Source organism: Vipera ursinii (assembly GCF_947247035.1).
Source record: "Vipera ursinii genome assembly, chromosome: 3".
Classification (NCBI taxonomy): domain Eukaryota; kingdom Metazoa; phylum Chordata; class Lepidosauria; order Squamata; family Viperidae; genus Vipera; species Vipera ursinii.
The window spans coordinates 167,739,552-167,763,115 of NC_139516.1; the positions used below are offsets into that span (position 1 = coordinate 167,739,552).

Genomic DNA, 23,564 nt, shown 5'->3' on the forward strand with positions numbered 1-23,564 from the left:
TAAGGGCTGTTGATAATATTTATCTGTGGATTTTCATTAGATATTCTGGATAAAAACTAGATGTTAAATGCTGACTTTTATGCTATAGAAATGTATGTTGGCCTGGTTTTATGTCTTTGAAAGCCTGCCCACAGCTCATTTCTTAACGTTTCACACTCTGGCTGCCTAAATTGGTTTCTTAATGTAAATGAAAGAATTGTTGTTGTTGTTAGGTGCGAAGTCGTGTCCGACCCATCGCGACCCCATGGACAATGTTCCTCCAGGCCTTCCTGTCCTCTACCATGTTCTGCAGTCCATTTAAGCTCATGCCTACTGCTTCAGTGACTCCATCCAGCCACCTTATTCTCTGCCGTTCCCTTCTACTATTGCCCTCAATCTTTCCCAGCATTAGGCACTTCTCCAGTGAGTCCTTCCTTCTCATTAGGTGGCCAAAGTATTTGAGTTTCAACTTCAGGATCTGGCCTTCTAAAGAGCAGTCAGGGTTGATCTCCTCTAGGACTGATCGGTTTGATCGCCTTGCAGTCCAAGGGACTCTCTATACTGACTGTATAGAGCTTCTCCATCTTTGGCTGCAGAGCACATAGTCAATCTGATTTCTGTGTTGACTGTCTGGTGTCCATGTGTAGAGCCGTTGACAAATTACTATCAGCCTGTGCCCTGCTTCATTTTGTACTCCAAGGCCAAACTTGCCTGTTATAAAATATAGTTTTTTCTAGAAAAAAAATGTTTTCACCTGTTAAAAACCCATCCCAGTCAAAGCCAATAAAAATGTTTTCTCACAGTACCTCTTTAATTGCTGTCACTATTTTTAATACTTTTGATTGAGGGGACCTCAGATAAGTAAGTGAAAAGAGGATTAGAATTGCCAAATTCACATGATTGTAGGTGCATCTGTCATGTGTTTAGTTTGGATGTACCTCCAAATATATTGTTTTCAGTCCATTATGTAACAAACATAGCACTTACATTCTGAGCCTTAGTTCAGAAAATTACGTTCTTCTAATCATATGCTCTACTAAGGGAACAAAAGGTTTGCTTGTTATTTCTGGGTAGGGAGTCTGTGTCTATATATTCTCACAGCTTCAGATGTTCAAAATATGCCTCACAGTCTTGAATGTGGACTTCTGAAGATTCTTTCAAAAGTTGTCACTAAAGTGTAATGTTTAAAATGACAGAGGAAACTACACTGGTAATAATTGTATTAACCGTATTTAATATAATTTTATTTTATATTTGTATTTATTTTGCTCTAAATTCTTTTTCCTCATCTCTCCACTTAGAATTTATGTTCACTAGTTTTTGATTATCTGGAAACCCACTGTCACTTGGTGGTTTTCCTAGCTTCTGAGAATAATAGTTGTATACAATATTCAGACTTGGTAGATCTCTAGATGAGGTTATATAATAATAATAATAATAATAATAATAATAATAATAATAATAATAATAATAATAATAATAATAATAATAATAATAATAAAAGAAGAAGAAGAAGAGGAAGAAGAAGAAGAAGTTGGAAGGGACCTTGGAGGTCATCTAGTCCAACCCCCTGCTAAGGCAGGAAACCCTATACCAGGGGTCAGCAACCTGAAACAGTGAAAGAGCCACTCGGAACCGGTTCCCTCACAAAAGGAAAAACTGGGAGCCGCAAAAAATGTATGCGCATATGTGCACACATGCGCAGAACAGGGTTTGACTGAAGAGTGGAGTCAAGGCGAAATATGCACCTACCCTGCATATTTGAATTGATTGGTTGAAATTTTTTAGTCCCACTTTTTTTTTTTTTTTTGTACTGCACATGGCAGAGGACTGGGAGCCGCAGGAGACGGCTGAAAGAGCCGCATGCGGCTCCGGAGCTGCGGGTTGCAGACCTGTGCCCTATACCATTTCAGACAAATGGCTGGCCAGTCTCTTCTTAAAAACTTCCAGTGTTGGAGCATTCACCACTTCTGGAGGTAGGTTGTTCCACTGGTTAATTGTTCTAACTGTGAGGAAGTTTCTCCTTAGTTCTAGGTTGCTTCTCTCCATGACTAGTTTCCATCCGTTGCTTCTTGTCCTGCTTTCAGGTGCTTTGGAGAATAGCTTGGCTCCCTCTTCTTTGTGGCAGCCCCTGAGATATTGGAACACTGCTATCATGTCACCCCTCACCCTTCTCTTCATTAAACTACACATACCCAATTCCAGCAACCGTTCCCTATATGTTTTAGCCTCCAGTCCCCCAATCATCTTTGTTGCTCTTCTCTGTACTCTTTCTAGAGCAGGGGTCGGCAACCTAAAAAAGGAAAAGAGCCACTGGGAACCGGTTCCATCACAAATTAAAAAAAGTGGGAGCCGCGTGCGTGTGTCCACGCACGCGCATGCGCAAAAATGCGCAAAATGGTTTTTTGCGCATGCACGGACGCACGCGGCTGCCATTTTTTTAAAAAGTGAGATGAAACCGAAAGCGGCAGCTTTGCAGACGGGCCGCGGCAGCCTCCTCAAAGAGCGGCGCCCCTGCCCATTCCGGGAGGTGCGCGCGTACCTCCGCACAAATGGGCAGCGGTGCCTTGGCAGCTTCCTCAAAGAGCGGCGCCCCTGCCCATTCCGAGAGGTGCGCGTGCACCTCTCCGAACGACCGGAGGTGCGCGCGTACCTCCGCGCGAATGGGCAGCAGTGCCGCTCTTTGAGGAAGCTGCTGCGGCCCGTCTGCGAAGCTGCCGCTTTCGGCAGCTTCGCAGACGGGCCGTGGCAGCTTCCTCAAAGAGCGGCGCCCCTGCCAATTCCGAGAGGTGCGCGCGCACCTCTCTGAACGACCAGAGGTGCGCGTGTACCTCCACGCGAATGGGCAGCGGTGCCGCTCTTTCAGGAAGCTGCCGCGGCCCGTCTGCGAAGCTGCCGAAAGCGGCAGCTTCGCAGACGGGCCGTGGCAGCTTCCTCAAAGAGCGGCGCCCCTGCCCATTCCGAGAGGTGCGCGCGCACCTCCCCAAACCTTTGGAGAGGTGCGCGCGTACCTCCGCGCGAAGGGGCAGTGGCGCCGCTCTGAGGAAGCTGCCGCGGCCCATCTCCAAAGCTGCCGAAAGCGGCAGCTTCGCAGATGGGCCGCGGCAGCTTCCTCAAAGAGCGGCACCGCTGCCCCTTCGCGCGGAGGTACGCGCGCACCTCCCCAAAGGTTTGGGGAGGTGCGCGCGCACCTCCGGTCGTTCGGAGAGGTGCGCGCGCACCTCTCGGAATGGGCAGGGGCGCCGCTCTTTGAGGAAGCTGCCGCGGCCCGTCTGCAAAGCTGCCGCTTTCGGCAGCTTCGCAGATGGGCCACGGCAGCTTCCTCAAAGAGCGGCGCCGCTGCCCCTTCGCACGGAGGTACGCGCGCATCTCTCCAAAGGTTTGGGGAGGTGCGCGCGCACCTCCGCCCATTCGGGGAGTTGCGCGCGCACCTCTCCAAACGGGCGGTGCCACTCTCCATTTGGAGAGGTGCGCGCGCACCACTGCCCGTTCGAAGAGGTGCGCGCACACCGGGCGGCTGGGAGCCGCAAGAGACGGCTCAAAGAGCCGCATGCGGCTCCGGAACCGCGGGTTGCCGACCTGTGTTCTAGAGTCTCAACATCTTTTTTACATCGTGGTGACCAAAACTGGATGCAGTATTCCAGGTGTGGCCTTACCAAGGCATTGTAAAGTGGTATTAGTACTTCACCTGATCTTGATTCTATCCCTCTGTTAATGCAGCCTAGCACTGTGTTGGCTTTTGTGGCAGCTGCAGCACACTGCTGGCTCATATTTAAGTGATTGTCCACTAGGACTCCGAGATCTCTCTCACAGTTACTACTATCGAGCAAGGTACCACCTATACTATACCTGTGCGTTTGATTTCTCCTGCCTAAATGCAGAACCTTACTTTTTCACAATTGAATTTCATTTTGTTAGATAGTGCCCAGTGTTCGAGTCTGTCCAGATCCTCCTGTATCTTAAGCCTATCTTCTGGAGTATTGGCTATTCCTGCCAGCTTGGTGTCATCTGCAAATTTGATGAGTTCCCCATCTATCCCCTCATCCAAATCGTTGATGAAGATGTTGAAGAGCACTGGGCCCAGAACAGAGCCCTGGGGCACCCCACTACACACTTCCTTCCATGTAGATGCGGTTCCATTGAGGACCACACGCTGAGTACGGCCTGTCAGCCAGCTACGAATCCATCTGGTGGTGATGCTGTCTAACCCACGTTTTTCTATCTTATCAATTTCCTTTTTAGAAACCAATTGGCCAAGCTGCCATCCCTGTCTCTTAGGGCTTACAGTCTTTTTCTGAATAGTTTTGTTTTATGGCTAAGAGTCAAAGTTAAGGAATTGCAATCACCACTTTCTCTGCATCTAATTCAATATTTCAATACCATAATTGTGCTTATGTAGCACAAATGGCAATGAAACAACAGAGGGAGTAACTTTAAGGTTTGCAGGAACGCCCCCTCCCCAACATTAGTAGGAGAAAGAAAATTTAGTTTGAGAGGAAGGAGAACAGCCAGTGGCTATTGTGTATAATGTTGACTGAGGGGGTCGAATTGAAAGAGGGTTGGAAGGATAATGAACTTCTGTGATTGAAAACCTAGGAAAAAATAGAAAAAAAGATAATAAATAAGTAGATATGCAGAGGAAACAATCTTATTGTCTTGATACAGAAACTTAATAAATTATAAATTTATTATATATATTGTTATATATATGTAAATTATTCTAACTAGAATGAGAGCAGTCTATGGAAATCAGAACATAAGCTCAGATTATAAAAATTGAAGTACATCCCACCCCCAAAATTGGATATTTATGGTACTTCTAGATGAGGAAAATGTTGAATAGGAATTGTTGGTTGCGCTTGCTAGAAAAAAATATTGAAACATTGTGAAATAGAATGTCCAGAATGTTAAAGCATACAGAGGACCAACCCAGCTAGCCCACAAAAGCAAATTAATATTAACTTGGGAGATATTAACTTGCCTTTGAGCTTGGGTGTATAACTTTAATAAATTAGTAGCTATCTACTTTATGTGTACAGAATGAGCCTTTATCTCTCTTAATTACTGCTGAAAGATTTGAGATCATGAGCTTGGTGTAACAGCTTTCCCAGGTTCCTCCCATCACAATTAAACTTTTCATTAGGTAAACCATTATGTTTACTATTAAGCAGGAAGAGGCTGCATAAGAGCAAGGTAGTAATTATTTCTAGCTTTTCCTTTTGTATAATGCTAGAGGGTTTGTAATGGGTGCCCCTTGGACATATTCTTGCTGTCGCTGATGTGACTTCTTTCTTATTAAACCCCTCTGGTGTAATCCTATAAAACACTATTGATGAAAATGCCCGTGGCAATGGAGTCATGCATCAGAACAATAGAATTCAACATTTTGTGCTACACGAGCAGAAGTACATTTAGGCGTACTGTACGTGTACTTTGCATATTTATAAGATGCCTAGGAAATACAGCAATTGCAAGTTAGTGATTTCATTAGTTGTATAGGGATGTACAAGTCAGTTCAGATAATAAAATGGCAAATCAGAGTTTGCTAGAACTCTAAACAAAGAACAGTGAGAGCAGCAAGGAGGTATGCCTGAAAACTTGTATCTATTGCTTTAAGGGTTCAGGTTTTTAGATGGATAACTAAGCAGCCTTGCTTTTCATTTTTGGCCATACAGAGAACCCATGTGTGTTTTATGAATGAAAACAGGATATTTTTCTCAAATGTAAAGTTGACACATAAGCTTTGAGGGAGAAGCTTTGTCTTGTGGGAGAGGGGATTAGTAATAGGTTTGCCAAGTATTTCTCTGAACATGCTTTTTAGAAACAAAAGTGGGAGGGTGGATTCTATGGAATCCACTAGAGGTCTTAAAGGGCCATTGGCATTTATCCCATCCAGTTGCCACCAATATTCATGACATTTCCTTGAAATGCTGGAAACTTTTTTCATGTATATACCATTCTTTCTCACCGTAAGATACTGAAGCTTATAGTATTCATTGCTTGCCAGGAGTGTGTTTGAGCTGTTCCATGAAAGTATTCATCTTTGGACATATTTAAAAGTGATGCTGCTATGTTGGAAATAAATATAAGGATTTGTACAGGCAAATGTAACTAAGAATACTTCATAATTATCAGGTAATTTGGAAATCTTGAAGCAGAATGCTTGCTTTGCAGTCATAACAAGGAAGACAAAACATCCTGATATGTAAACATTATTTTGTTCTGTTCAGCAAAGAAAGGATGGCCTTGAAGTAGAATATGCACTAATTGCATATTTTCAGAAAATTTGGCTAACTTAAATATGTAGAACTGAATAATTTGAATGCAAGGATGCACATTTCTAAAGCAGATAAATGTCAGGAATAAATTAGTTTCACATACATGTTTCCCAACTCGTTACTGATCTTATCAGTAGAGGTTAAGGCAATGCTAATTTTCCCAAATTATGCTTTGAATTTTAGCATCTTTTGTTTCTGTCCAATGGGTCCATGCAGCAGGTCTCTTAAATAGCTCTCTGGGCTTGAATGGAAGATGTCATTTCTTAGCTAGTACTGTATACCACTCGGAGACCTATAAAAAGGTTTGGACCTGAGCCAAAAAAAAAATCAAAGGATAAAATAGTCCCCCCTTCTCCAGCAGGAATGGTATACGGCAGGGGTAGGCAACCTTGGCTCTTTTATGACTCATGGACTTCAATCCCCAGAATTCCTGAGCCAGCATAGCTCAGTCATAAAAGAGCCAAGGTTGCCTACCCCTGGTATAGGGGTTCTTCAGCTTCAAGGAAATATTAAATTAAATGCTAAGAATAAAGAAACTCTGAAGCTTTATTTAATATGTCACTACCTTGACCAGTTTAAATGTAGCAGCTTATAGGGCTTATGCACATTCCCCAAATCCACTCATGAAAATTAGTGCAGCCGAATTAATGCAAATTTGGGAATTCATGATTAGGACATTTTAAAACTTGAGTTTTAAAAGAAACATTATCCTTACTACATCTCCAACAAATGTCCTTTCCTATGTAAATATAAAGGTGTGGAATTAATTTTAAGTGTTATTTTTGTTATAAAAGTCATAGCTTAAGGTCCATTGACACTCTTGCTATAGAAGTTCAGACACTCTTCTATTGTCTGGGAAATATAGGAACCTCTAATTTTGTATTCCATTCATTTCTTAACATCTGGATCTCAAATTGATTTATTGATAACAAATATACAGTCATGGCCGAAATTGTTGGCACCCCAGAAATTTTTCCAGAAAATCAAGTATTTCTAACAGAAAAGTATTGCAGGAACACATGTTTTGCTATACACAGGTTTATTCCCTTTGTGTGTATTGGAACACGACAAAAAAGGGAGGAAAAAAAGCAAATTGGACATAATGTCAAACAAAACTCCAAAACTGGGGTGGACAAAATTATTGGCACCCTTAACTTAATATTTGGTTGCACACCCTTTGGAAAAAATAACTGAAATCAGTCGCTTCCTATAACCATCAATAAGCTTCTTACACCTCTCACCCGGAATTTTGGACCACTCTTCCTTTGCAAACTTTGAAAATTTTGAAAGGGTGCCAATAATTTTGTCCAGCCCATTTTTGGAGTTTTGTTTGACATTATGTCCAATTTGCTTTTTTTCCTCCCTTTTTTTGTTGTGTTCCAATACACACAAAGGGAATAAACCTGTATATAGCAAAACATGTGTTCCTGCAATACTTTTCTGTGAGAAATACTTGATTTTCTGGAAAAATTTCTGGGGTGCCAACAATTTTGGCCATGACTGTATATATAAAGAAATAGTAGGGTTTTTAGTTTTAAAGGATTTAAACAGTTATTCTAGTATCTGATGTCTTGGAAGCTCAGAACACTGCTAGTCTAAACAAATGTACTGTAAATATTGCTATTGAATTACATGTAACAGATGATATTTATCACTTAACATGTACTTCATGGTTATGTATGTATATATGTATGCATGCTTGCATGCATTTCATTGTTTATTTTCAGTTGACCTGGGAATTCCATTGTGGAGGTAACTGCTAGATCAGGGGTCGGCAACCTCGGCTCTTTTATGACTCGTGGACTTCAACTCCCAGAATTCCTGAGCCAGCATAGCTGGCTCAGGAATTCTGGGAGTTGAAGTCCACGAGTCATAAAAGAGCCGAGGTTGCCTACCCCTGTGCTAGATTGATGGCAATCAGCACCTTCTGCCCCTCATGCTCTCTCCCATCCATCTTTTTGCTTCTAATATTGATGTATTATTCTCATTGTTTTCCTTTGTTGTTGTTTGTTTATTGTTCTCTTACTTTACTTCTCTTTACACTTTTTTCATTTTTCTTACTTTCCATTATTGTAAACTGCCTTCAGTAGCCCCATGGCAAGATATGCAGCAAGTAAATTTAACAAATAAATACATTTAATTAGCCAAAGCTCTGTATATATATAGGAAAGTAAGGTGGATGTAAATTTTGTATTGTCAAAACCAGGGCAATCCTCCCACGGTTTTTTGAGACTTCTCACGTTTTCAGGAGGCAACCTGAATTTTACATCCTTTAATCTTCCCTTTTGTCTTTCCCCCTGTTATGCCGGAGACTGCATATTTGCAGACTAGCGTAATGATCCTATTTCCTGTATTTCTGTAAATGCACAATACCTTGTCCTTTTAAAAGTAGTTTATCCTGTCACTTATTTTTATTTTTCAAAAGTAATGAAATTTGGACTTTAGCATTGGTTTCCATTAATAGTGCAGTTCATGGAAAATCATAAAACACCACGGTGGTTATTGGCATTTCATATTCAATTATCTCATTTGAGCCTCCAATAGCTGTCAACCCTGTAAGTGCAGCCTTGATCAGGAGTCCATCATTAAAGGATGATAATACTGCAACATTCTGCCAAATTATATTAGTTAGTCCGGATAAAAATATGTCAGCTTGAGGGACTAGAAGTTTTTCTTTTTTGTGGCCCCCGATTTTTTTATATGTAGTAGAGAAAGAAAAAATAGATTAGCATCTACAGGCAGATGTATTTGTTGATCCTAAATAAGATATTTCATTTCTAGCAATTTACAAAATTTCACGTTTAAAAAGTCTTAAGTTGACCTTCTATTAATTGCTTTTACCTATTCCAATTTGTTTTTGTTTTTTTATCTGTAAAATAAGATTACTGGCCTTTGTGCCAGTTTACCATTGAATAATAATAATAATAATAATAATAATAATAATAATAATAATAATAATAATAATAATAATATATCCCTGATCTGTAATAACTCACGTGATAGTTCAACTCACCTCATAGGGTTATTGTTGTAGGGAAAATAGGACAAGGAAGGAACATTAGGTATGTTTGCCACCTTGAGTTATTTGTAATATTAAAGAAGTTGGTATAATAAATTAACTAATTTTTTAAAAAATGTGAATACTTTCTTTTTTATAACTATTGAGCATAACCTTGGTGGGAAACCTGATCTTATAAAAAAAAGTAAAAACAAAAGTAGATCTATAAAGCCTGAAATCTACTCAGTTTTAATCTCGTTATTCTGAAAGAATGCACAGATTTACTGTTGCAGAAAATCTGTTTCTCTGGGAAGCAAGAAGCATGTTAACATGTGAATCATTTCAATAATGTAACCATGAAATTCCCCTTTGTGTTAGATGCATCTTGAGCCTCCTACTCATAATTCATATCTGATTGAGATATTTTTCATTAAAATTTCTAGAAAATAACAAATATAATAGTTGAATGTAATTGAAAGGACTAATGTAGTTTTTATTGAAGGAAAGTGGAATTCAGAAGGTGCTAAATTTTGTTTTTGGTTTAGGCTACATTTGTTAACATAAAAACCGTGGCGGTATAGTAAATAGAGCTATTCCAGACTGCAATTCATTGGTTTGAGATATATAACTCACTGGCAGAATATTCCTGCTATTCAGAAATGGAGCTTAATTATTTTGTGTAAAAGATCTCTGCAATTTAAATGACTAATTGTATTGTAGCTTTGGGCTAAACATATTGATAACATAAATGTTGATGGCATCTGCAAGGTCAAGAGACTGATAATTTTGATTATAGTGGTTAAATGATCTGGCAAAAATTCAAAATACTTCAGTTTAATAATTGTCTATTAAGGCAACATGACATATTTTGTACAATATTTGTTACCTCCAGGTACAGATTAAAGATCTGATGTAGCCACAGAAAGTGACAAGCATATATGAATCTTAGGCATAGTAGAGAATAAACTGTCACCATATTTGCAGTAATTTGTCTCAATATGTAAAACATTCTGCTGGTTACACTTGAACCAATTTGTAGAAATGTCACAGAGGAAATGGGGTAGAATGTTGTACAGCTGAATATTAATACCAGTTTTTTTCTAAATCTGACAGTTTAACTCAGTTCCAACTTGACTGAAGATAAAAAGTCCTTAATATACACATTAATTCCTAAATTGTTTACTGTAGTTCAGTAGTTAAATACTTTTCAGATTGTAGCATGATTTATCCCCATGAATGTTATTCTTTTAAAATTCACACTTCTTTATTAGATATTCAAGCAACACTATAAGGATAATAGTTTCTTACAAAGTTTAATGATGTAGCTATAATGTAGTCGCTATAGATTATTGTTATAATGCCGTATGCACTCAAATTGAAACCATAGGAAGCCATTTTCTTTTTTTATAATAATTTTATTAGAGTTTATAAATGCAAAGATAAATAATTTATAAAAACTAAGAAAGAGATAAAAATTTCCAAAATCCCCCACTGGAACCTTACTCTTTTGTAGGTATGATTTATTATAAGTGCTAATATCAACATACTACAGAATATGTATATTGTGTAAGGTGACTTGGGTACTAAATAATATAAGATAATAAATGAATTATTTGTTATGTATTTATCCAGATAACATTTTTGAAATTTTGATTTCTCCCAGTGTTTTGAAGAAGAGTATGGAAGTGGCAATCATGAGGATTTGAGGGAAAGGTTAAAGGTATAGACCAAAACACTGGGCTTTCTAAGAGAATGTGCAGTTTACTTATGACTTTGATGAATAGACTACTTTCAGAAGAAAATATCTATAAGAGGAAAGTGAAGAATATTAAATGATACCAATTTCTACCCTACTCAAGTTATCATCAGGAGATTTTTATGAAATTAAACACCATCCTCACTAGAAGCAAGCTTTAAAGCTTCCATTTGTGGGTTTTTGGGCTTACAAACATTGCTACATATTGATGTGAAATACAAATATGAATTTTACTGAGTATTTGTACTTGGTGTACTGTTCGACAGACTTCCAAATCTAAGTTAAATTTCAGAGATAGAATATGAAGCTGCTTAATTGCAACAAGTTGCAAATGACCACCACTTTGGTTGATACCAGCCTGGCGTTCACATGGTCCTCATTTGATTACCCTTAGGCTCTTATGGCAGTATATGCTTGGCACCTGTTCCTTATTGGGCTGGGTTGGGAATTTTCTTTTACAGTCCCACAGATGATAGAGAAGATCTTAGCAACCACACAGGCTGCGCAGGGACCCTCAGTAGTTTTGCCACCCACGACTGCTTTGGTTCTTTCTTTTGCGTCTAAAGCAGGGGTGTCAAACTCAATTTCATTGAGGGCCACATCAGCATTGTGATTGCCCTCAGGGGGCCGGGTGGGTGTGGCCTACTGGGTGGGCGTGGCTAAAGTGCATGTGGCCTACTGGGTGGGCGTGGCCAGCTCTACATCGTTCGCATCAAGGGTGCCTATGGGGGCCTGGGCAGGAGTGGGACAGATCTGGGGGTCTCTGGCAGAAGGAGGGTCTCTGGGCCAGGGCCAAGGCAGTGGGGGCCATTCCATGACTGTTTCCAGGATGGCTTCACGGGCCACATGAAACCACTTCGCGGGCCGGATCTGGCCCCCAGGCCTTGTGTTTGACATGTCTGGTCTAAAGGCTTTTGGGGGTATGGTTGATGATGTTGCCAGTCAGTGAGGCACAAATGGCCCCCAAATGGAGTTTTCTGTGTTGTGGTATGGTTAAGAGGGACTCCACACTGCCTATAAGGAAAAATTCAGGGAGTCAAAAGAACATAAAAGTTGTGCTTGTATAATCCCTGGGCTATCCCGGGATATACAAAGTTCCATATGGCTTGTGGGGCTTTGAGAATGTGCCACTGATCTTAAAAACCTTCAGTGGCAAGCATTGTATTTTTTTATAACTTTATGGATTTTCAAAAACAAAATTAAAAGATAGACAAGTAAAAAAGAAAGAAAGATCAAGAAAGAAAAAATAGAGGTACAAAAAGAAAAAGTAGGAAAAAAGAGAAAAGGAATTACTTTTGACTTTCTTTAGTACAGATAAGATTTTAAAAAATACATCAAACTCTTAGCCTAAGATTAATATTTGCCTACATTAAGATTAAGATGTTTCCACTCATTTTTCCATTACACCTTAAAGAAATGCCTATGGTTTCAATTGAATATTCATTTTTAAATCTTTTGGATCAGAATATGTACTTGATCCCAATGTCCACAAAAGATTAAAAATGTACCCTCAGTTTGATTACATTGCCAACAAATAATTGAAATTCCCTTAGTACATCTTTGACAGTTTATGTGATGTCATATCAGTGATATATCATTTTATAAAAATTCTCTTTAAGATTTAAGATTTTAAGTCAATGTAAATTGCAACTATTTCTTCCACATTCTTTCATTGGTCCAACTTTCTATTATATCCAAACTTTTTTGCCCATTTTATCATACCTATTCGTTCTCTGTTTCCATTTTCAATAAAAATATGTACATAAAAATAGTATTCTATTCTATCTTAATCATATAAATTCTTCTCAGCAGTGATAGTGGCAATCTTCTCCATCTCACTGTATCTTTCTTGTTCATTCCATACCTTAATATAATTAATTTGAAAAAAACATATAATTTGTTAGACACAATAAAACCAAATATTTAACCTTTTTCTCAATTTTAAAACAAATTTCTTTCATCAGTGTCTTGATCCTGTGTAGTTATATTTCTTTACCATCTTTGTTTTCTGTTTATTGATCTTAAACCTGCTAGTACACCAAAATCATTTTTTCATTGAAAATTCAATCCCTTTCAGAAGGTCAAATCAAAACTAAATTATCAGCCAAGGATCTCATTTTAAAGGACTCCTTTTTAATGTTTAGGCCCATTATCTTGTCATTTTGCCTAATACCTCTATTTAAAACTTCAAGAACTGAAAGAAACAACAAGGTGGAGAGAGCATAGACCTGTCGTATCCCCTTCCAAATATCACATGGTTTGGTCAAATTACCATTAATTGGCAAGCATTTTAAAGCATATATGGAAATTGTTAGTTTCTCCCTATAATTGGCTTCTTTTGAATTTGCGTTTCTTGAAAAACCTGAACATCTCCAGGGGTAAAATTCAGAAAATCATCCTGAACATTCTAAAGCCATAATTGAATGATGTCATGCTTAGTTGCCAAATGTACATCTCAATATGGGAGTGAATGATGACAATATCTATACAGCATTCCCCCCCCCGGTCACCTTATTTGGTATCTATGTGATGTTGAAAAAGATGAATGCATGTCATAGTCTTCAATTTACTTAATCTTGTATTTATTTGTGTTGCTTGAATCCATGGAATTTTTAATTTAATTGTAGTGCTTTATGTTTTTGATCTATACCCTATGCATGTATATTGAAAGTCCACTGAAGTTGGTATTTTTTTTTAATCTGACCTATAAAACTTTTTCCTCTCCCTATTTTTCTTTGAAATATTGTTTTATGTTGAGGTCTGACTCTATTGTATCATACTAGGAGGAGCGTCCCTCACTAATGGTACTAATCTCCCTTCCATAACTATTCCAAATTCCTGAAGAAATGGGAAGTTTTAAACCAAGGGTATTTTTTATTATTTTGGTTTAAATCAGTCAATTGTGTTTCCTGATATTAGCAGGGAAAATACACTTTCCCAAAAAGTAGATTATATCAACTATTCAGAGTGGCTTAATTAAATTGCTGACAATACACTTTTTATACCACTTTTATATTTTACTTAAATTGCTGCATGCTTTTTACATCACTTATCAAACTTCAAAGTGCTTGGACTTAAATTGTTTCAGCCATGCTTCTAAGCAGAGGTTGAAGTTAATTTAAGTTACATATCATTAAAATGTCTCAGTTAAAAATGTTTTCTTACTCCACTTCCTATCCAAAACATTTTTCCTTGAAGCAATTTGCAATATAACGTTAAAACTGCTATGTTTACTTTTGATATGGGGTACAGATTATGTGAAGATTAAAATTATGTCTATTACATACTTAAAAAAAAAAGAATGAGCCGACCAACTCAGATTTTTCTAGAACAGGGATAAGACCCATGGTGAAATGACCTACACAGGGCAGAAGTGGAAAACTAGCAACTACTAATAGATTATTGAAACATATACATTTGTGGATCATGTCCAGATCATCAGTACGATACTGTGAAAAGAATTCAAATCAAAGAATTGGAAGGGGCCACTTAGGCATTGAGTTCAACTCTACTCACTGCAGAAATCCAAAGCAAATATCTCAGACAGATAGCTGTCCATAGGTTCCCAACCAGAGGTGCTTACAACCCCTGGGGTTGCGAGACGATATTCCAGGGAGTGCAAAAACTTGGTTTTCAAAATTATAGTGTATATGAGCTTTTGTAAGGAGTGTGAGAGTATATTAGAATTGTTCTGGGAGTGCGGGGTATAGAAAAGGTTGGGAGCTGCTGCTTTACCAGAACATATTCAGTGAAAGGGAGCCATCAACTTTGGTTAGTTGACCCCACTGTCAAACAGGTCCCATTGTTAGGAATTTTTTCCTAATATTTGATCAATTTTACATACACATATAGCTGTTGAGAACTGAGTAATTGTTTTTGAAAAAAATAGTGAAATTTTAAGAATAGGCAAAACTGCTGTACAGGGGACATAAACAGAATACAGAATGCCTTAGAGATCTGCTTTACCCCAAGTTCTATGCAGAAATCCACTATAACAGTACTCCTGAGATCTCTAACCACGCAGTCTCTGTTTACTGCTGTTGTGTCTCTCTCCACAGTTTTTTCCAGCCTAAAGTTACTGAACTCCACAATTATTCCTTATTAATATGTCGATGAAGATTCTCAGTCATCCAAGTAGAGCTGTCCGGAATTGAGTTATGGCAACTGGACTTCTTGTTGGTTCAAAATGTTTCACTGCTTATCCAAGTAGCTTCTTCAGACTCAGTTTTCATATATTTCTTATAATGTTTTCATTTCAGAATCATTGTTGATTGCTTTCCTCCGAACCCTTTCCTACACTTTGTTATTACTGTATTCTTTGTAAAATGTGGTGCCCAGAATTAGACACAATTATCTAGATGCAATCTGACCAATGCAGGAAAAAAATAAAAAGAATCAAGATTTCTCTTGGTCATGATGTTCTACATAGGTCAATGCAGCCTAAAAATTGCCCTTTTTTTTGCAACCACATAATTCTGTGGGCTTATATTTAACACGTGATTGACCAAAGCACCCAGTGCCTTTTTGTATGTATTGTTGTCTGATATGGTCCCTCACATCTTGTAGTCATATCTTTGATTTTCCTTACCCAAAGGTAGGACTTTGCATTTGTATTTTCTGAAATACATTTTGCTGATTTCTGCCAATGTTCCACCTGGTCATAATCCTTCTGGACAATACTTCCTTCCAGCTTAATGTGGAATAGTTAATGGATATTAGCATGTATGATATTTGCTCAGCTAACTTTAGCATTTAACTCATACCCAAAGTATCATAATTCAGCTCCCTTTCTGCTATCTTCTCTATCAGAATCTCATGGGATACTTCATAGAATACCACTTTGTAGAATATGCTAAAGTCATTTACCATGAATATGGTAAATATGTGTTTACCATATTCATTTGAAGTCAACTGAACTGATCACTATTTTTTCACTGTAAAGTAGTGACAAATCATTTGCAAGCAATCTAAGTTACACAGATTCTGATGGCCTTTGAAAAGCCAACAATTTACCAAACAAGTTTTATATTTCTAGGAAAAGACAATAGGTATCTGCTGATGAAGGGAGAGGGAAATGGTGAGAGTAAAGCTAGGCAATTATTTGAGAAGTGGACATTCTAACCAGGTTGTTAAATGAGTTGACTATGTTGTGAGAATGTTATACCCAGTTTTGGCTATGTGTTTATGGTAATTATTTGTTTTGTACTTTTTATTTTATTAGGATTTTTTTTGTAAAATTGATAAACTTTATGAAGCCACAATTTGTGAGTATGATGGCCTTATAATGAATAAATAAACTTTCTTCTTTACTGTTTCCAATGGGCAACTTTTTAGATATCTTTTCTGGATATATTTCATAAATAGATGTTTAGACTGTCATTAGCTTTAAGTATAATTGTTAAATTCAACACAAGTATTGACCAGCTTTGGAGGAAAAAGAAGCTACAAGGATTCAAAGTCAGACACTTTCCTCAAAATGTTGTGTTTTATTTGCTGTAATTCTGAGCAAGCCAAATCCAGATAGTGGCTTAACTTGAAGTCCTTTGCAAATACAAGTAATAAATTTGGTAAAGCATCTTTTCTGATGGCAAGCATGTTCTTCCTTTTTAATCACTGTGTAGTGGTATGATATGGGTATTAATAGAGGCAACAAGCTTCTTTAGCAGAAAAATTCCATAGGTTGTATGAATAAGGAAGAGGGTCATAGTGGGAACAGGTATCAAGAGATACTGTAGAGAACAAATATTAGGTAGTGATGCTTAGGTGGCATCTCTCAACCCATTGATTGAAGATCTGATTGCATTTGCCATCATTGGGCAGATTGCCTACAGATGTACTATATGGACAAGTGTAATGAAATACAAGAGTCTTTTACAATGAATACTGTAGGTGAGAAAGTGTATAACTATATCAGAAATACACGGTATACATCTTGAATATTGCATTAGTCTAATATATATAAAATTGTAACTTATTATAAAAGACAATAGTTTTATTGTTTGTTTTGGGGGGCTTGTCACATTTTTCCATTTTTTATAGCACATGCATTTTTTTATTTGAATATATATCACTCACTTTTTGTGTTGCTCTTTTTTGTTATTAATTTAAAAAGCAATATAAACAAATGTAGTGATTCTTACATGTCAAACTTAGCAAAAGCCTATTTGGGCTCAGCAAAGCCTACTTATACATCTTAAATGCTTTTCTTCTAACTTTTTCTCCCATCACAGGGATTCAACAGATCATCTGGTCTTGCGAAACCATACCTTTGGCCAAGAATAACCCGAATTTGTCTCAGGGATTTGATCTTTTGTCTGGAACAAGAGAAAGAAACAAAGCATTCTCTAATCTTATATCAAGCTCTTCTGAAATAGTGGCTAATCTAATTCTGCATTTCAGCTTATCATACATTGCCAAAGAACAATTTGTTTGCACTTATCCTGAAATCATATATTACAAGAAATTGTAAGGTTGTTGTTGAATGTAGGCATGCTGCCTGGACATGTGGAAGAAAAAAGGCTTCGGGTGCCAGTTAAGTTCCATTCAGGATACTGTATTGGTATATAAATCCGCAATATTATTCCATGAAGCGTGTGCCTTCTAACATTGCAGTTAGTGAAGAATGACGTGATGAATGTATTTAATGACAAACTAGCAGTTTGCTAGTGCATAGCCTGCAGGATTCAGCCTTTCCACCTGGGAGCCAACCAAAAAGTATGCAGGCTATAATTTCCTGCCTTGAAAGAAAGATGGGGAAGAAAGAATCCCTACTGGCATTCTTTGTGTTACCAGTCCTACCAGACAGATCTGCAAAGCAAACTACAGTTGTAAGAGTTGGAGAAAGCAATACTAGAAAAGTCAAAGTAATTTTGTAGAATTGTTCATAGGACGGTGGCCCATCCATTTTCAGCAGAGGATGACTTCGTTCACATATGCATTTATGTGTGTGTTTTTAAAGTGACCTACACAGTTCAAGATGCCCCATTGCTTTCTTTAGACTATGAAGTGATTTCATCTCTCTCATTATGGGAATTACGAGAATATATGTACTGATTATCAGGGATCTGCTCACTTTATCTTGCACTGGTGACTTCAAAAATTCTAAAACCTGACAAAACAGCAGCAGAAGAAAAATTTTGTTAGGGCATTTGCAGAACAGCACAAAACTCTCCAGAGTGCCATAATGTTGAATCTAAATATTAATCCCTCCTGAATAGATGAGGAACATGATTATGATGATAGAGATCAATCTGCTATCATCTTTTGCACTTGCCTATGAACATTACTTTATTGTCGACATGAAACAATACCATATATGGCATGGATGTATATAGTGGAACCTGTGGGAAAGACAGCAACTGGATGCCTTTGAAATTGAAGTCTTTATTTTAAATAAGAGTAATCTATATAGTTTCTCTAAATATTACAAAATGGATAATACATGGATGGTGGAAGCACTTGATAAGAAGTACTACTAAAGTTATATTGAGTTTCTAATCAAGTAATAGTTTCCTTATTTGAAAAATGGTGGACTGAGGTAGTTAAACCAATGAAGTAAATTGTTTGTGTCTTTGTGCTTATTTATAAAGTGGGCACTCTTGAATAAGAAAGAATAGCACTTTGAAGGTTCAAGGCAAATATGTTTTGTATAGTAAATGCTTAACTTTTTATTTAAAATGCAGTGTATTTTTCCTGTTTTGTGTATTTAGCCTATGTGACAAATGTTTCAGATTTATTTTAAATATTCTATTAAAGTAAATATTTTATTAATTCTAAGAGTAACTTCTACATCAAATTCTAAAAATGGCATCACTTCATAGAACAATCTAGTCATGATATCCTAACAATTGGGACATTACAGCTAATATTCTCAGCAACACTTAGACTTGTGGCATAACTGGCCATCATTTTGTACCTTAAATGTAGCCTTTTTTCTTTTAGGGCAAATATCTGAGACAGCTACATGCAATTTAAGCATATATTTGCTCTCCTCACAGATCAAGTCAGGATGAGCAAAGGCTTAAGCCAAAGCGTTAAATTAGCTCCCCCAATTGAATAAACATTGGTGCCACACATTTGGTTCTCAAACTTCCCTTTTCCAGACCCGGACAAGCTTAGCTCTCTAAAATTTATACCTGTCACTTCAATACTCCCACACACTCAGCTGAATTACACTTAGGTGGAAGCTGACCTAATTGTATCATCTTATCATAAAAATAAGAAAATTCCCCAAACCTTATTCTAGGAAGAGGAAAAAGATAAGTTTCATGCAGTTCTCCCCCCATGAGCCTCGAGATGCCTGTGGCTCCTGTTCTGACCTTTAAAATTAGTCCTGGAAGACACACATTTTTAATGCAGAAAATACAAGAAGGGGAACATAAGGAAAGGAGAAGGTACAGTATGGTAGTCTTCAGAAACTAAAGGACTCTTGTCAGAAAGGCTACAACTCAGAATGAGCTGAGGTTTGCAAGGAAAATGGAAAACAATCAAGAAAGTTTTTTGCTTATGTTAGAACAAAAAGGAAAGCCAAAGAGAGTGGAGATTTGTTGTAAAGAGAAAATGGTGAAGTGGTAATAAGTGATGCTGAGCAAGCAGAACTTTTCTTATTTTGTGCCCGTCTTCTCTTAAGCAGGAAATGGAACCCTAGCTAGTCATCACTATGCTACTGAGGGAACAAGAGCTTAGGGTAGACAAGGATAGTCTAACAGAGAAATCAGCTAAATTAAATAAGTTCAGCTGTCCAGATCACAGAATCACTCTCTGCCCTTTATAGGCTAATTGAGCCAGCCTATTACAGCAGCTTATGTCAAGAGCCAAGTTTCAATCTTAGCTTAATGGCTATCTAGACAACCTTTGCCCCATGGGGTCATCATTTTGAGATATTTCCTTATCTAAACGGAGATACAGAATGACTGCAGGTGGCCAAAAGAGCAGTGGGAGCCGAAGCAACTTCCAACTTTCTGCTGGCTTCCTCATTGACTTTCTTCCTTTCCTCTTTCCTAGCAGGTAAGTAAATGGCTGCTGGTGAGTGGGGTAGGAGTGAGGGATGAAGAGAATGACTGAGAAACTGTCATGGAATGATGAATATGAAGATCATGTGAGCATATCAGCAGAATCATAGCGTTGAGCAGCCACAATTTCCTCAAATTTCCTTCTCTCCAGAGTAACGGATCCTGGGTTTTGGATATGCTCTGTACATTAATCCATTTGAGCTACCTTGGTTGGCCTATGCTGCATCATTTTGCCCAGTTAAAAGGTTATAACAACAGTTTTAGTAGCTTATAGTTAGATTCTATTAGACCAGCGACATGCCCATTTAATTCTTAATGTTGTCTTCAGATGAGAAAAAGTTTTAGAAGAAGAAGAAAATTATGCCAATATGGATATTTTTAAAAGCAGATTGCCTTGAATTGTTGAATCTGCCCCTACAACTGGTATAACCATGATGCTCTTCAATCAATGATGCACTGATTTGCCCAACAGTCCTAGGTTATCCTGTAAGGCATTTCTTTGTTCTATAGCTTTGTTTATGCATTCCAAAGTGGTTTTTTAAAACATAGTTTCCTAGATGTTTTAGTATAAAAGTTACTGATCATTAGGAGCTAATAACGGATGATATGCCTAGTCTAATCGCATGACATACAAATCTGAAATCTCATTCATCAAGTAGAATTTAACTCATTCCAGGTTTTCTTAATTACCATAATAAATTTTATTGTTACAAGGAAGACAGACCGGAGGCATTTTAACTCATAGTACAAAAGAAATGCACATCTTTTTAGCCTGTAAGAGTTATAGGTTGCTTGAAATGTGTTGGTCAAGAAATGGTAAACTAGCTAGAATTAGAAGATGTGGATCATCTGATGCAGGCAACTGCTCATCTCTGGTGATTTCATCTCAAAAAAGGAAGATACCTGGGTCTGGGAATTAAGCTTCATCCAGATTGTCTATTGCCAGAGGATGTTAGGATGTAAGTGCCTATAAAGTGACTAGTTGCAGCCATTGATTCAAACAGGGCATCTGTGTGAAGCAGGGTAGATTAAAAGGTTTAAAGCAGGGGTGTTCAACTTTGGCAACTTTAAGACCTGTGGATTTCAGCAAGTCCACAGCTTTTGAAGTTGGTATGGTTGGATACTTCCCGTTTAAACTAAGGCCCTGGTTAGGAAGGATTTGGAGAATGAATTGCTTGATTGACTATCTTATCCCTCAAGCATTCATGGTAGGCTTTGCTCTTGACTTGCAATCTGATACATTAGGCCATCTTCTTTACCCCAAAAATGCTTGAAGTGCAACCAAAATTTCAGTACCATGCTGCTTGCTATCATTCCTTCTGCTTTCATCATTAGTGTGTCTTTCCTTCCACTTCTCCAGTAAACATTTTTATCCAATTAAATATAGATCTAGTTAAAAGAGCAAATGTATTTTGCATATAATATAAAATATAATCAAATTTTAAAACTACTGCTACCTTGACTTAGTATCACTTGTATACAAAGTATGTATGAGCTGGCTTGGGGCCTTCAAAATAAATGTAGTAAGTGAAGATCTTCTGATAAAAGGTACTATATATGCAAAATACTTTTTACACATTCATTAACTACTGCTGGAAACTTCGCCATTGGCCAAATTCTTTTGCTTTTTCTCCCTCAGGTCATCAACAACACTAAGTTAATGATTATCCTGTGAAAACATTTTCTAATTGGTGCATTGTGGGTTCTTTGGAAGCAAAGAAAGCTTTGAGGGGGTTCTACCTCCCCAAGCAAATTTAACTGGAATTAACATTGCTCAGCTGTTGTATCTGGATAGATAATTGACACTCACCAATGGTTTTGGAAGCCAATGGTGAGTGTCATTTTACAGATCTACCCATCTGTAAAATACTCTGGCCTATGATAAATCAAGAAACTGCTACTGGCTTATTTGGAGATGTGGCAGACATTATACTGAAGTAAATACATGTACACACAAATAGTCAGTTGCTGGTAAGCAAGTTGAAGAAAACTAAAATGTTACTCATTATAATAAAGTAATTCCTTCTATAATTTTAGCGTACAATCTGGTATTCACATCTAGATGTGCTATGTACTAGAAAGAGGTATGTGATGCAAAGAGACCAAATGTATTTTGTTTAGATTTTTTTGGAATGAATTAGAGGTCACATTTTACTCAATGAATCTGAATGAATTTGTGAATGAAATAGGATTCAGGCTTCTCAAAATTGTATACCTGCCAGAGTCATCTGGAGTTAGGTGGTCCATGCACTTATTTATTATTTAATTATTTAATTTCAATTGTTTAAATTAAAATTAATTTTAATTTCTGTTAATGAATTAACTTAATATAAAAACAATCAACTTTATTTTAGCTTTAAATTAACTTTCTTTAACATGATTTATTTAATTTTAAATTTAATATTAACTTTAAAATATTGTTTAAGGTTTATTATTTTTCAACAAAGGGGAGTGAAATTTTCAAGTAAGGTACATTTTTCTAGCCTGGTGAAAATGGCATTTGCCCTGTTTCAGAGAAGTAGATGGGCCTGTTTTGGGGTATTTTCCAAAACCCAGAAAAGCAGAAGTTACCTGCAAAGGGGAATCAAGGAGGTCAAATGATTAATGTTGTGTTGCACCATTACGATGAAAGTTCTGGCATTTTTGTTTATGATGTGATGTTATACATTATTCGTGATGTTGTACAAAGTACTGCAACTTGTTTCACATGCCACATTTTTTTTTAGTTTGACAAAAGTATCTGATCATGCCTATCTTTGTAGGAAAGAATTGCACCTTTGTCAATATTCAAGTATAATTGAATTATATTTGTGACTTCTGATCAAGTCAATGAATTTTCTTGGCAAAATTTTTGAAAGTGGTTTGCCATTGCCTTCTTCCAAATGTTGAGAGAAATGACTGGCTGAAGGTCATCCAGATGGTTTTGCACGTAAGATGGAATTGGACCTTGACTGATAAACCGAAATGGTTCTAATATACTGTCAGTCTAGTAGAACAGGGCATGGACTCAACTTCACAGGAAGGTTGAGGTTTTTTATTGAGAGTAGTTATAATATCAGAATCTTGCAAGTCTGATTTTCCTGTATCTCCTTTCTTTCTTATATTCATGTGAATTAGGAAGGTTATATCTGACATATTTTCTGATTTTCTCCTTGTTGCTTTGATAACTTGCCTTTCTCTGACAATGTCACTTTACTTTCTATGCATACTATATTTCTAAATTTATTTATTATTTCTATCCCACCTTTATTTTTGTATAAATAACTCAAGGCAGCAAACATATCTACAATTCCTTCCTCCTATTTTCCCCACAACAATCCTGTGAGGTCGGTTGGCTTGAGTGACTGGTTTAAGATCACCCAGCTGGCTTCCATGGCTAAGGCAGGAATAGAACTCAAGGTCTCCCATTCTACCCTGGGGCCTTAATCATGAGACCAAACTGGCTCTCTATAGGCAGACATAATGTATCTGCTGTGAAATTCAATGTTGCTAAGTTTCTAGACAGGGGTTAGGCAACCTTGGCTCTTTTATGACTCGTGGAC

At 37.5% G+C, this 23,564-nt stretch overlaps 1 protein-coding gene across 1 annotated transcript in view; it reads left to right on the forward strand.

Annotated features, from left to right (window-relative positions):
- The window catches only part of TAF4B (TATA-box binding protein associated factor 4b), a gene marked incomplete at its 5' end in the record, with an annotated part of 64,082 nt that extends 45,303 nt beyond the window's left edge, over nt 1–18,779 (forward strand). Inside the window, one exon of the mRNA XM_083360312.1 lies at nt 17,242–18,779. Coding sequence (XP_083216438.1) covers nt 17,242–17,385 — 144 coding nt within the window. The 3' untranslated portion in view covers nt 17,386–18,779. The remainder of the gene's footprint in view (nt 1–17,241) is intronic.
- Between the last annotated feature and the right edge of the window lie 4,785 nt (nt 18,780–23,564).